At 46.1% G+C, this 14,524-nt stretch overlaps 1 protein-coding gene across 1 annotated transcript in view; it reads right to left on the reverse strand.

Annotated features, from left to right (window-relative positions):
• The window catches only part of LOC115481393 (trafficking kinesin-binding protein 1-like), a 159,084-nt gene that overhangs the window by 101,341 nt on the left and 43,219 nt on the right, over positions 1-14,524 (reverse strand). Inside the window, exon 3 of the mRNA XM_030220480.1 lies at positions 8,600-8,720. Coding sequence (XP_030076340.1) covers positions 8,600-8,720 — 121 coding nt within the window. The remainder of the gene's footprint in view (positions 1-8,599; positions 8,721-14,524) is intronic.

The following is a 14,524-nucleotide window of genomic DNA, read 5'->3' on the forward strand; positions in this document are numbered from 1 at the left end:
CGCCACATTCGCAGTGGTTCTGAAGCTTGGTGTACACAGAGAGGAGTCCTGAAAAACACCAACACAAAAATCCACTCTCAGAGCTTCCAAGTTACCAGTTCTAGGAGGGACATTTTAGGTCAGTCCTGGATTGTGGCCATCCTCATCCTGATGCACTATGGGACCTGCAGCACTGACTTCAATGGATAGAATCAGGGACTGCAAATCCCACAGTGCTTTGGGATATACATTTAAAACCAGGACTGGTCAAAAAGTCTCCCTCCTGGAACTGGGTAACTTGGTAGCTGTGTTGCTGGGGTGGTATGAATCACAGAGATGCCAAGTTACCCAGTTCCAGGCTGGAGATTTTTTTTTTTGCCCAGTCCCTGGTTTTGAAATTAAATCCCAAAGCAGTGTAGGATTTGTGTAATGCCTGATCCTGCACATTGAAATCAGAGCTGCAAGTCCCATAATGCACCAGGTCAGAAATCCAGGACTGTCCCAAAATCTGCAGCATTGAACAGGATAACTTGGCATCTCTGCACTCTGTTAGCATTATAATTAAACGTCAATGTTTTAACACACAAATAATATGACTTATGGAGAGACATTTTTCAGGGTCAGGGTCTGGCTCTCCGGCTAACATAGTCCCATCGGTTTCACTGTGCAGTTAACATTCTTAGAAGATTTCTGTCCAGAAATGCTAGAAAAGAGAGGTGAAGAAGAGGTTCTGATGAACCTTGTACCTATGAAGAAAACTTTCTCCCTTTGGTCCATTTTTTTCAAGCACTCCAGAGCTCCTGGGGAAAATGGGCTAATCCAGGCCTTCCTGCTGGGTCCCGTCCTAGTCCCCGGGAGCCTGGTGCTTTTATCTGTTTCTGCCATGGTCAGGGTTTGCAACAGCAGGTAGAGACACTTTCTATCTCTTTCAGATTCAGCATTTCCTCCTGCCAGGAGTACAGACTACACCCAGCCCAGTGCAGGTGCAGAACCAGTGAGCAGGAGCTGCCCAGGCTGTTGCCACTGTCAGCAGGACTTTGTACCAGAAACATTGGCTTTCCAATAAGGAAATGGAATTACTGTTCCTGGAATATTTACTTAAGAGCAAAACTCAATAGAAGGTGGAAAGCAGGTCTCAGTACTGGAACAGCAGGAGGTGCTGAAGGCAGGAGTGATGTTCATTAGCAGCACTGTGGGGGAGGGGGAGGTCTCAGTACTGAAACAGCAGGGAATGCTGCTGGGCAGGAATGAGGTGCATTAGCAGCACTGTAGGGGGGAGGTCTCAGTACTGGAATAGCATGGAGTGCTGCTGGGCAGGAGTGAGATGCATTGGTAGAGCTTTGTATCTAGGAGTACTGAAACTGCAGGAGGTGCTATAGGACAGGAGTAAGATGCATTAGCAGCACTGTGTGTGGGGGAGGGGAATTTCAGTACTGGAAAAGCACGGGGGGGGGGGGGGGGGGGGGGGTGTTGCAAAGCAAAAGTGAGGAGCATTGACAGAACTGGTGGGGGGAGGGGCTTGTCAGTACTAAAACAAGAGGAAGTGTTTCAGGGTAGGAATGAGGAAGATTAGCAACACAGTGTATGTGGGTCTCACTACTAGAGCACTGGGGGGGGGGGAGGCGGTACTGTTGGGCAGGAATGAGATACACTGGCAGCACCAGGTGTCTGGGTCTTAGTGGTGGAATGGAAAGGGATGCAGCAGGACATGAGATGCACTGGCACTGAATACATAAACTTCACCAGGCGGGGGCACTGAGGCCAAGATGCACTAAAAAAATCGTTAAAGCCCTTCCCTTACCGATTTCCTTAGCGAATCGGTAAGGAATAGGCATGCATCACAAGATGTACTGATGCACACATTACCATCCAGTTTAGAAAAACTTCTAGTGAAGCCAACCTGGCACACAACCTCAGCGTGAAGGCACAGAAGGAACTCCTTGCACTAGAGATATACACGAGGACATAATCTGGTCCTCATCCCCACCCCATCCCCTGTCAATTCTTTTCAATCCTCAACTCATCCCCGTATCTCCTTCCCCACTCCTCATCATATTGTGACTGTCCCCTCACCATCCCCACTGCTTTCTTTCCCATCCCACATTTCAGCGATCTTGTAAATTCACAAAAACATATTATTAACAGTGTGGACCAAATTCTGTATATGGCCCCCAAAAATATTAGTACTAAGCAGTATACTATAAATGGTACAGAGAGTTGGGGGCGAAGTTTATAGAATAACGTTTGCCGCCAGGTTTTGCACCTAATTTTTGGTACAAGGATTTACACCAACTGAAACCTGGACTACCGTATATACTCAACTATAAATCAAGATTTTTGGGGCCCAACAAAAAGCCCAAAAATTGGTATCTCAGCTTATAGTTGAGTCGGCATGTACCCTCCCACCCCCACCCCCGCGGTGACTGGTATTTCTTAGGGTAAGCCTGGACGCTGACACAGAAGTAACTGCAAGCAGGGCCGGTCGGGGCCTTGAGCACCTGCACATGTTCAAGGTCTCGGACCTGCCCTCCTTACAGTTAAGTAGGAGTCTGCAACAGCGTCCAGGCTTACCAGTAAGAAAAGTGCTGGTTAGTTCATGGGGGAGGGAGGGTTGGTGGGGGAAAGAAAGATGTGCCAGTAACTACGGAGGTGGGGGGGGGGGGGGGGAACTATCAGTCACTGCAGGTGGGAGGGAGGGAGGAAGGAAAGGAAGAGAAATGCTGGTCACTACGGAAGGAGGGACAGGGAAGAGGGAGAGAAATGCCAGTCACCATGGGAGAGGAATACTTGAATATGCGCGCTCGGCTTATATTTGAGTTTATCGTTTTCCTCTCTTTATTTAAGGGGAAAAATGTTATCTCGGCTTATATTCGAGCATATACAGCAAATTCTCGTGCCTAAATTAGGTGCAGATCTCCCTTATTTTGTAATACTGCTTGCAAATTCCAGGAATGACCCTGATCCGCTCATGCTCCTCCCATGTCTATGCCCCCTTTTTGGATCTGCGTGTAAAATTTACAAGTGAATCCCAGCGCCTAAAGATGCGTGCATAAATTTAAACTGATGCCAATTAGCGATGATAACAGATTAGTTCCCAATTGGCTTGTTTGTTAATTAAATTCTGTGCCCCAATTTGCACATGCAGTTTTGAGCACCATATATACAATTAGGGTGTTCATGTTAAGCAAGTATGTAAAAAACTTAAACAAACAAGTAAGTACCGGTAAGTAAGCTATTTTCTTAAATATCAAAGTTCATAATCTTTTTGCTGTTCCACCAAGTAGACAGTACAGGTGTACACAGGGACATAATCAGGTCCCCATTCCCACCTGTTCCCAGTCAATTTGGATCTGTCCCCAGTCGATTCTTTTCCATCCTCACCCGAATCCCTGGCTTAAACAAATCTTCTGTCACCCATACCACAGATTTTCGTGGATTACCCATGATCCCCATCCCCATCTCTGTCCACACAGTGACTACAGTGAAGTGTCAGCTTTAGGCTGAATGAGGTACGTGCTGCCTGGCAGCACATGTGAGGCCCATAAAACTTTACCCTGAGTGACAAGAGCCATCCAGGCTGAACTAATCAGAAAGTCACGAGAGATTCAGAGTAACGTGAGTGCTGAGCACATGGCCTTTTGGGCGTGTGGCTTAAAATAGAACTGAAGTGGCAGGCAGGAAGGAGGAAAGTTACAGGTGAACACACCCTCAGCACCAGAGCTATGTTACCAAACCTGAAACCACTGAAATGTACACCTGCTTTGATTCTTGCTCCACTTCAAGGCACAACCACACTAACATGGAGGGGGCTATTTTATTCCTTGATGTCACTGATGACATCACCCATTTTCCCCTGGGGACTAACCACTGACCTTTCCCTGTCTCCTTTGCATCATCTTATGTTCCTTCTGAACTGGACAGGTCACAGGACATACAGTTCTCTTTTTCTGGTGGTCTTACACTGAACTGTGGCAGTGACATCAAGAGGAAACAAAATGGCTGCACCCAATGGCGGCCCTACCATTAGGCCACCTGAGGCGGAGGCCTCAGGTGGCACTCTTCCTGGAGTGGTAACTCCCCCTTCCCCAAGTTTACCTTGTCTATTTTCCAAAAGGTGGTGATGATTCCCATGCACTGCCCTGCCACCAGCACCAGTCTCTTCTCTTTACTGTGGCCCGCCTCTCTGATGTAACTTCCTGTTTCCTCAGTGGTGGGCCACAGCAAAGAAGAGGCCGGTGCCGGTGGCAGGGCAACGCATGGGAATCGCTGCTGCTGCTGCCTTTTAGAAAATGGGAAAAGAAGGTAAACTCTGGAAAGGGGGGTGGAGGAAGGAAAGCGGCAGATGCCAGTCCGTGGGAGGGGAGGGGAGGGACAGCGGTAGCATCTCAGCCCTGCCTCAGGCAGCATTTTGCCTTGGCCCGCCCCTGGCTGCACCTGTGTTAGCTGGATTGAATGGTGGCAAGGCTTAGTGAGAAGGGGAATGAGGGCACTGCAGGGAGGACAGGAACCAGGCAACTACAAAAATGTGCAGTGGAGCAGGGAAGAGGGCTTAGAGGGGCATAATCAAACGTCGCCGGTAATCTATTTTGGCGGCGGCGCAACAGCTGGCCGGAACTGTATTTTCGAAAAAGATGGCCGGCCATCTTTTTTTTTCGATAATACGGTTTAGCCTGGCCAAATGCCAGAGTTTGCTGGGGTTGAGATCGCCGGTTTTGTTTTTCAGTGATAATGGAAAAAGCTGCCGGCCATCTCAAACCCAGCGAAATGCAAGGCATTTGGTCATGGGAGGAGCCAGCATTCGTAGTGCACTGGCCCCCCTGACATGCCAGGACACCAACTGGGCAGCCTAGGGGTCAGTGCGGTGGACTTCAGAAAATGCTCCCACATGCATAGCTCCCTTACTTTGGGTGCTGAGCCCCATCTGGGAATAACGCTACCACTTTATTTTTCCCTCCCTGTAGAGTTTAATAATAGTTACCATGACAGCAGATAAAGCACCTCATCGCCCAACTCGATCTGAACAGGCGGAGACAGTCCTGGTTTTGCCCCCGTTGCATATAGGGAGATGAATACCCGAGAAAACCATCAACTACATTTCCATGCCTGCAATAAAGCAAAACCAGGCCTGGATCACGCTCTTTGGGCTGACCTCCAGGACCACAGAGCACCTGAGCACTCTCTCTACCTCTGTAAAGGAGACTATGGGAAGCAGGGAATGCCTTAACTGGATGAGACAGAAAACAGCAGGAGGATGTAGCTGAGCCCAGAAACTGCTCCTACACAGCCTTGTGATCTCAAAGCCTGAATTATTATTTATTAAAACAGGGATAGCGCAATGGGACCTCCTGCAGAGTTGCCAAGTTACCCAGTTCAGGCTGGAGATTTTGGGACAGTCCTGGATTTCTGACTATCCCAACCTGGCGCATTACGGCACTTGCAGCACTGATTTCGATGGGTAGGATCAGGCACTATACAAATCCTAGACCAGAGGCACAGCCAGACTCAGTATTTTGGATGGACTCCAAGGTCAATTGGATTGGCCCTTTCACACTCAAACACCCCACCACCCCACAACAAATATCTTCCTGGAGATATTTTTTTCATCTACCCCACATCTCCCCCCTCTCCTCCATGGCGTTCCGGCATCTGTGATCCTGTCTTTGAACCCTGTCACTCCCTGGTGTACCGTACAGGTGTCCTCGGCGCCTTCATCCATTCATTCTCACTGCTAGTGCCAGCCCCGCAGGCTTCCATCTGTTGGGTTCCACCAGACAGGAAACAGGCAAGGATGTCAGGAAGGGCGGGACATGGCGGATGGAAGATTGTGGGGCTTGCGCAAGCAGCGAGAATGAATTGCTGAAGGCGCCAAGGACATCTGTACGGTACACAGGGGAGGGACGGGGTTCAGAGACAGGAGCGCAGATGCCGGGATACCATAAAGGAGAGAGAAGAGAGAGCAGTGTGGTGCCACCGCTGGGTGGGCCTGAGTCAAGAATGCCCACCTGTAGCTATGCCACTGTGACCTACACTGCTTTTGGATGTAAGTTCAAAAGCAGGACTGGCCAAAAAGTCTCCAGCCTGGAAATGGGTACCTTGGCATCTCTGCACCTGCTTGAGAAAGCGAACCAGAAGCCAATCGTCGCCAACCATTTTCCATATCAGGGAAAAGTCATGGTGTTACAGACAATATGGGTTTTGCCAGCAGCTTCACTGGGCACAGCCAGAGCAAGGAAGGCACTCTATAAACATAACCCACAGCCCTTCTCAACAACAAAGGTGAGAGGCCAGTGGATAGCTCTTAGTCTCCAGTATCAAGGAAAAAAAGGGGATCTCCCGCAAATCTCCCAAAAGGTTTCCAGCAGAGATCAGACCCTTGGAGACTGTATCTGCATGGAAAGAAAGTCAGGCCCACAGCATTTCACCTGAAGCCAAGGCAGGATTGCAGCTCTATTCAGCAGGACCACAAAACCCCTCCCTGAAGTGTGATCCCCTGCGCTTGGAATTCCTTCTTTATAAAAGAAGGGTATAAATATGAGAACTAGAAGTGCAATAATCAGCCCCCCCCCCCCCCACACACACACAAATAAAATAATTTTAAAAGGTCCCCCAAGGCTGCAATAATTCATTAAAAGGTTAATCTGAGGACAACGTTATGGAAGTCATGCAGAGGGTTTCAAAAATTCATTTTCAAAATGACTGCTGAAAGCCGGAGGGGTGAAAGGCCTTTATGGTGGACTGTACACATTTTTACATTACTCTGAGAGGCTAAGCAGAATTTGGCCCAAGTCCGCTCTCTCATTCCGTCTTTCTTCTATGTTTGTGCAGCGCTGCGTACGCCTTCTAGCACTATAGAAATGCTAAATAGTAGTAGTAGTAGTCATTCCAGCACTTTCCTCCCCCCCCCCCCCCAACACGTTCCCATCACAAATTCATAGGATCTAGCAGTCATCTGCAACCAACCCAGCAAATCTTCCACACTGCACCAACTGGCACAATATTTTGTTTTGTTTTATAGCACAGGGTGTTCCAATCCAGTTCTGGTTGATCCTTCACTGCATGCAGAGACTTGTAGTTTTAATTTCAGGATTGATTTCTCTAAGAAAACCAGACCCTGTTAAGTCTTTGCATGTGATCTGTGCAGGCCACGGGCAGAAGCTCCTTCTGTCCTTCTGGCTAAAATCTGTAATTTTTCACAAACTCGGTCCCTGTCCATCAACAATGGAATATAAACTAACTGGCAATTATATGACATCATCAGCCAGGGACTATTCTAATCAAAACATAATCAAATTGTGACCATCTTAATGACATCATTGTAATGGCATTGCTATTCTGGATCTTTTCTGTTGTTGTTGTTCTTGGCCTGGCAGATTGGGTTTCCAGTTTAGCTGGAACTGGATTCCGCTGGACTATGGCACCATTGACCTTCATTCACAACTCTCTGAGGTGGGGGAAAATGGTGAAGACAATTCCCCCATTTTGAGCACCCCGACCAAGCCCATGTTCTCAGTCAGGAGCTATGGACCCACAGCTTGCTCTGGACTCGAGTCACAAGATGTCACTATTATGTGGCGGTCATGAGTCTTACTTCCTCTGCACCACCAACTAACGCCAGCCTTGGGCATCCAACCCAAATCTCTCACATTGGCTTGGTCTGCCACTGTGTTTCTAAATGTTTAATATTAATATATATGCCATAAGTGTGCAGGACCCACAGAACCAGCTTGACACCAACCACCAAATGGTTTTCTTGCTGCCTTCAAATTGTTATTTAAGCAACATCTGGCAATCAGCCCTCTCAGTTCACTAATCAGTACAAAACCATACCTCAATGTGCCCATTGAAGTCCTGAGGGTTTGTCGGCTATTGAAACAACAGATTAGCAGCCAGCTGCTGGCCCATTGCCAGTGGCCAGAAGTCCTAGAAACCTGCCATCATCCCTTGGATGCTTCCATCAACCACAGACTAGTGGCCCCCTCCAAGGATGAAGCTGAATGCCGACTGCACACACAGTATCCTGAATACAGGCAGAAGCGATCCCAAATACTCTTCACGCTTTCAGCTTCTGCCCTGTTTGACCAGCCTGCTAGCTGTACAGACACAGACAGGACGGGGAACCTGTGTCCAGAAATCCTTTTAAACCAGATGCTTTCCTGGTATAATTAAGACTCTGCCTTTAATCCTACACCTGAGACAAAGTAAGTCTGTTTGAAGGGCCTCAGCTGGGCCACTCCTACCATGGTAATTTCAAGGAGATCAGGGTGACGCTGAACTGATCAGCAGCAGTTAAAGGTGATGACATTCTAAGACACAACAGCAAATGCAGCTAAATTTTGTCCTGGGGAAGAGGAGGGAGGAAAAGTGTTTCAATAGAGCACTGGGAGCGCACTGTCAGACCACATCAGCAACTGACAAAATACAAAGGAGACCTAAGAGGAAGACCAAGAAAAGCAAAAAAAGGACTAAAAATCAGTCAAGCTGACAGAAGTTGGTTCTACCCTGTTAACTTCCGTCCCCCACACTGGCTGCATGGCAGAGCACAGGTGAGCTGGCACCGGGAAAATAGAAAGGAAAGTTTCCATTCACAGCGGAAAGAAGGCAGCTAGCACTAAGCACTTACCCGGCTTTCAGATCAAAGGCACAAGAGGAGCTGAATGGGACAAGCAGGGTCCGACTTACAATTCCTAGGGCCTGATTCAACCCTTTCAGAGTCTGTGATGTCTCTTGTTGCTGCTTCTGAGCTGGGGTGGGAAGAGCAGGCAGTATGTGTGTGAGTCGCAATGTCTTTCCCGCCCTGTCTTCAGGCTACTGAAATGCATTCACCTTTTTTTTTTATATATATATATATCTTGGCCAGGTTCCAGTACACAACACAATTAACTCTCAAGCAACCTGAGGCAGATATGGACAGAAGACTTCCTTCTTAACCTGTCAGTTCTCATTCCACTTCTGGTCTCCAAGGTCCAGTTGCCCTGAATACCATCAGGGCCTCTTAGGCTTAGAGAGACCAGTCCTCAAGTTCAACCTACCTGACCAGCAGGCTTATTTTCGAAAGAGAAGGGTGCCCATCTTCCGACACAAATCGGGAGATGGGCGTCCTTCTTCTCTCGGGGTCGCCCAAATCGGCATAATCGAAAGCCAATTTTGGGCACCCTCAACTGCTTTCCGTCGCGGGGACGACCAAAGTTCCCGGGGGGCATGTCGGAGGCGTAGCGAAGGCGGGACTGGGGCGTGCTTAACAGATGGGCGTCCTCAGTCGATAATGGAAAAAAGAAGGGCGTCCTGACGAGCACTTGGCCCCGACTTTACTTGGTCCATTTTTTTTCACAACCAAGCCTCAAAAGCTGTCCGAACTGACCAGATGACCACCGGAGGGAATCAGGGATGACCTCCCCTTACTCCCCCCAGTGGTCACCAACCCCCTCCCTCCCTAAAAAAAACTTAAAAAAATGTTTTTCCAGCCTCTATGCCAGCCTCAAATGTCATACCCAGCTCCATGACAGCAGTATGCAGGTAGGTACGTGGAGCAGTTTTAGTGGGTGCAGTACACTTCAGCCAGGCGGACCCAGGACCATCCCCCCCCCCCCCCCCCACCTGTTACACTTGTGGTGGTAAATGTGAGCCCTTCAAAACCCATCCGAAACCCACTGTACCCACATGTAGGTGCCCCCCTTCACCCCTTAGGGCTATGGTAGTGTTGTAGTTGTGGGGAGTGGGTTTTGGTGGGGGGGGGTTGAGAGGCTCAGCACCCAAGGTAAGGGAGCTATGCACCTGGGAGCAATTTATGAAGTCCACTGCAGTGCCCCCTAGGGTGCCCGGTTGGTGTCCTGGCATGTGAGGGGGACCAGTGCATTACGAATGCTGGCTCCTCCCACGACCAAATGCCTTGGATTTGGTTGTTTCTGAGATGGGTGTCCTCGATTTCCATTATTGCCGAAAACTGGGGACGACCATCTCAAAGGTCGACCTAAATGTTGGGATTTGGGCGTCCCCGACCGCATTATCGAAACAAAAGATGGACGCCCATCTTGTTTCGATAATATGGGTTTCCCCGCCCCTTCGCCGGGACATCCTTAGAGATGGGCACCTTTAGAGATGGTCGTCCCCGTTCGATTATGCCCCTCTATGGTTCTCTGCTATTCTGGCCACTAGATTTAAACAGATATCCTGGGTCACATTTGTAAAACCCATTCTCTTTCTTCCTTGCCTAGTTGCAGCAGCTAGGTCAGACACCAACCTCTGAAGCATCTGTAAACCTGGCGGTAAGTTCCACTCCTGGGAGACTGACTGCCTGTAGTTGGGCTGCAAGAGACATGTCAGCTATAGGCTACCTGCACTCTTTGTCATCTTTTGACCACCATCTCAAACTAGGATTGGATTGCTGCTACTCATTATTGTTGCACTGTGCACTTTATTCACGGCAGGCTAGCAAAATCCGCTCCGGTAATGACGTTAATTAAGAAGTGACTGCCCATAAGACGATGACACCAGGCACGCTGATGAAGGGGTGTGACAAAGGGGCATGATTCTTTGTGCGCCCCTTCATGTGACCAGAGTGTTGGGGTTTGATTTGAGTTTGTGCTTGCTCTTTTTGCTTACTGTGTGTTATCAGACAGTGTTTTGGGGGTTGTTTGTTTTTTTATGTTTAAGGCTTTTTATTGACGGTAACATAACATCTACAAAATCTCAAAGCAACACACAATCACAACATGTCATCATCGTAGCTGATGTCACCATACAGTTTTCCATTTTCTCCCCACCTCCCAATCCCCTCTCCTTAACCACATACTTATTCTTTACTTTCATCATATTATGCTTCAACATTGTATGCGTGAATCTGCTTCTTGCAACGTACATACAGCTATCATCAACAAAGTGTACAACAAGGAGTTGTCAACAGTACACTGATCTTCCTACTGCATGAGGCTTAATACCATTCAGTATAATGTACCGCAAAGGGCCTTGTTTCTTATAGCCCTTCATCTAAAAGTGTCGCTTCTATTATGTTTACATTTAAAGCTGTCATAAAAGATCACTCTTGGCTTCCCTTTTCCCAATTATGTATAAAATTTGGCCTCACAAATTCTCAACACTATAAATGGATCCAACTCAAACATTGTGTAACTAATACATTAGATATAAGTAAATTAACTACTGAGTTCCCCACTTGCTGGAAACTCTGCAAATCATTTATGTCTTCCAAAAAAGTTGCATCTACATGGTACAAAATACTTCAATTAGCTAAATTCAGCTCACCAACTAGTACCATGCAATCATGGGAACATGATCTAAACACCCAACTAAATGAAAAAGAATGGGAAAAGTTCTGGTTCAAAACTACTCATACCACCAAATCAGCGTCCATTTCACAATCCATGTTCTACCTAGCACACAGGGCCCTATGGACTCCAGCTAAACTCGCCAAAATGAATACGACAAAAACCAAAAATAATATGAATAAATGCTGGACATGTGAAAGGGATGTTGGAAATCTCAAACATATTATTTATTCTTGTTCATTTGTTCAAGATTATTGGAACTCTGTATGGAACACAATATCATCTACCTTGAATATTCAAGATGTTTTAACATATAACATAGTCATATTTGGATCACCACTAGACAAATATCAAGCACAATTATTAGACATAATGTTACATCAAGCCTTAAGAACCCTTTTCTTTTGTTGGAAAGACCTTACCAAAGTAACGTATTTAACTTGGTGGAATTCTGTGTGTTTATTAGCTAAATATGAATATGCTGCGGCTGAAAAACATAACTCACTTGTTAAATACAATAAAATATGGACTTCTTTACTAGATCAACTACATAATAACCTCTCTTAGAGTTGAATTTATGTATGATCATGACTTATTATAGCAATAATTCTTGTATAATCTTAGTCTGAACATGTATGCTGATGCTTTGTTATTGTTAATCTGTTATGTTGGTTATTTGCTTTTATTTTAGCCATTTGTTATTGACTACAAAACACAATAAAAATATTGGAACAAAAAAAAAAAAAAAAAGCTGTTTGATTAATATACTGCTCTGTGCAACCAAACGGAAACATTCATCTTATAACTACCTAGCATTTCAATAAAAGATAATCATCTGGCATAGCCACAATATTCAATATGTTTTCCCCCCTACCCCTCCCTTTTTTTGTTAAATGTTTGTTTTCCAGGTTTGTGTTGTTGACAACTGCTAACCAGTGACATTAACATAATGTAACAACCATGTGTTGAACCCAACAGATATGACGCCACAATACACAGTCATATTGAAACTATCCACATAAACTCATAAGTAATGCCACACTGGGAAAAGACCAAGGGTCCATCGAGCCCAGCATCCTGTCCACAACAGCGGCCAATCCAGGCCAAGGGCACCTGGCAAGCTTCCCAAACATACAAACATTCTATACATGTTATTCCTGGAATTGTGGATTTTTCCTAAGTCCATTTAGTAGCGGTTTATGGACTTGTCCTTTAGGAAACCGTCTAACCCCTTTTTAAACTCTGCCAAGCTAACCGCCTTCACCACGTTCTCCCGGCAACGAATTCCAGAGTTTAATTACACGTTGGGTGAAGAAAAATTTTCTCCGATTTGTTTTAAATTTACTACACTGTAGTTTCATCGCATGCTCCCTAGTCCTAGTATTTTTGGAAAGCGTGAAACAGACACTTCACATCCACCTGTTTCACTCCACTCATTATTTGATATACCTCTATCATGTCTCCCCTCAGCCGTCTCTTCTCCAAGCTGAAAAGCCCTAGCCTCCTTAGTCTTTCTTCAAAGGGAAGTCGTCCCATCCCCGCTATCATTTTAGTCGCCTTCGCTTGCACCTTTCCAATTCCACTATATCTTTCTTGAGATGCGGCGACCAGAAATTGAACATAATACTCAAGGTGCGGTCGCACCATGGAGCGATATAACAGCATTATAACATCCTCACACCTGTTTTTCCATACCTTTCCTAATAATACCAACATTCTATTCGCTTTCCGAGCCGCAGCAGCACACTGAGCAGAAGGTTTCAGTGTATTATCGACGATGACACCCAGATCCTTTCCTGGTCCGTAACTCCTAACGTGGAACCTTGCATGACGTAGCCATAATTCGGGTTCTTTTTCCCACATGCATCACCTTGCACTTGCTCACATTAATGACATCTGCCATTTAGCCGCCCAGTCTCCCAGTCTCGTAAGGTCCTTCTGTAATTTTTCACAATCCTCTCGCGAGTTAACGACTTTGAATAACTTTGTGTCATCAGCAAATTTAATTACCTCGCTAGTTACTCCCATCTCTAAATCATTTATAATATATTAAAAAGCAGCGGTCCTAGCACAGACCCCTAAGGAACCCCACTAATACCCTTCTCTATTGTGAATACTGCCCATTTAACCCCACTCTCTGTTTCTATCCTTCAACAAGTGTTGCTGCATAAGTATATAAAAGTTTTTTCACTATATATTGCTGTTAGCCTGATTCATTGTTGTTCATACAGCAGTGTATATCTTTGGTTCTCAGTAGTATTCTTAGCATCTCAGCATTTGTTGATGTTCTCTGTTATACTCCACCCTCTTGGGTACACATGAGCCCCCGTTAAGTCATCCCCAGCTTCCTTCCCTTCCAGCTCTGACCACAAAGCTCTGTAATAATTTAAATAGCAACAAACACTCGCATGGTCAGTAACCTGAACATGCAGCCTGCAGACAGACAGACCCAGTTATGTGAGCTCTGGCATTTCCACTAGGGCTTCTGGAGTTAGATCGTGCAGCCTGCCTGACTGACCCAGCTGATTACACAAGCCAGGTGCTCAGTCTGGAGAGTTAATATTGTGTGATATGTCACACTCTAATTATCGTTCTCTGTATAATTTACTAGGCCTCTGTTTAGTCATGCTCCCCAAACACATTTATGCTCTGGAGATTATAGGACTGGTTTTTGTGTCTTTAGGATATCCAACCAGAATTGTGCCTTAATGATTTTAATTGAAACATATTAACATATTTATAAATGATCTAGACATGGGAGTAACTAGTGAGGTAATTAAATTTGCTGACGAAACAAAGTTATTCAAAGTTGTAAAATCGCATGAGGCTTGTGAAAAATTACACAAGGAACTTATGAGACTCGGAGACTGAGCATCTAAATGGCAGGTGACGTTTAAAGTGAGCAAGTGCAAACTGATGCATGTGAGAAAGAGGAACCCGAACTATAGCTACGTAATGCAAGGTTCCATGTTAGGAGTCACCGACCAAGAAAGGGATCTCGGCGTCATTGTTGATGATACGTTGAAACCCTCTGCTCAGTGTGCTGCGGCGGCTAAGAAAGCAAATAGAATGTTAGGTATTATTAGGAAAGGAATGGAAAACAAAAGTGAGGACGTTATAATGCCTTTGCATCGGTCCACGTTGCAACCGCACCTTGAATATTGTGTTCAATTCTGGTCACCACATCTCAAAAAAGATATAGTGGATTAGAGAAGGTACAGAGAAGGGCGACAAAAATGATAAAGGAGATGGGACGACTTCCCTAT

The sequence above is a fragment of the Microcaecilia unicolor genome, chromosome 12 (assembly GCF_901765095.1).
Source record: "Microcaecilia unicolor chromosome 12, aMicUni1.1, whole genome shotgun sequence".
Classification (NCBI taxonomy): Eukaryota; Metazoa; Chordata; class Amphibia; order Gymnophiona; family Siphonopidae; genus Microcaecilia; species Microcaecilia unicolor.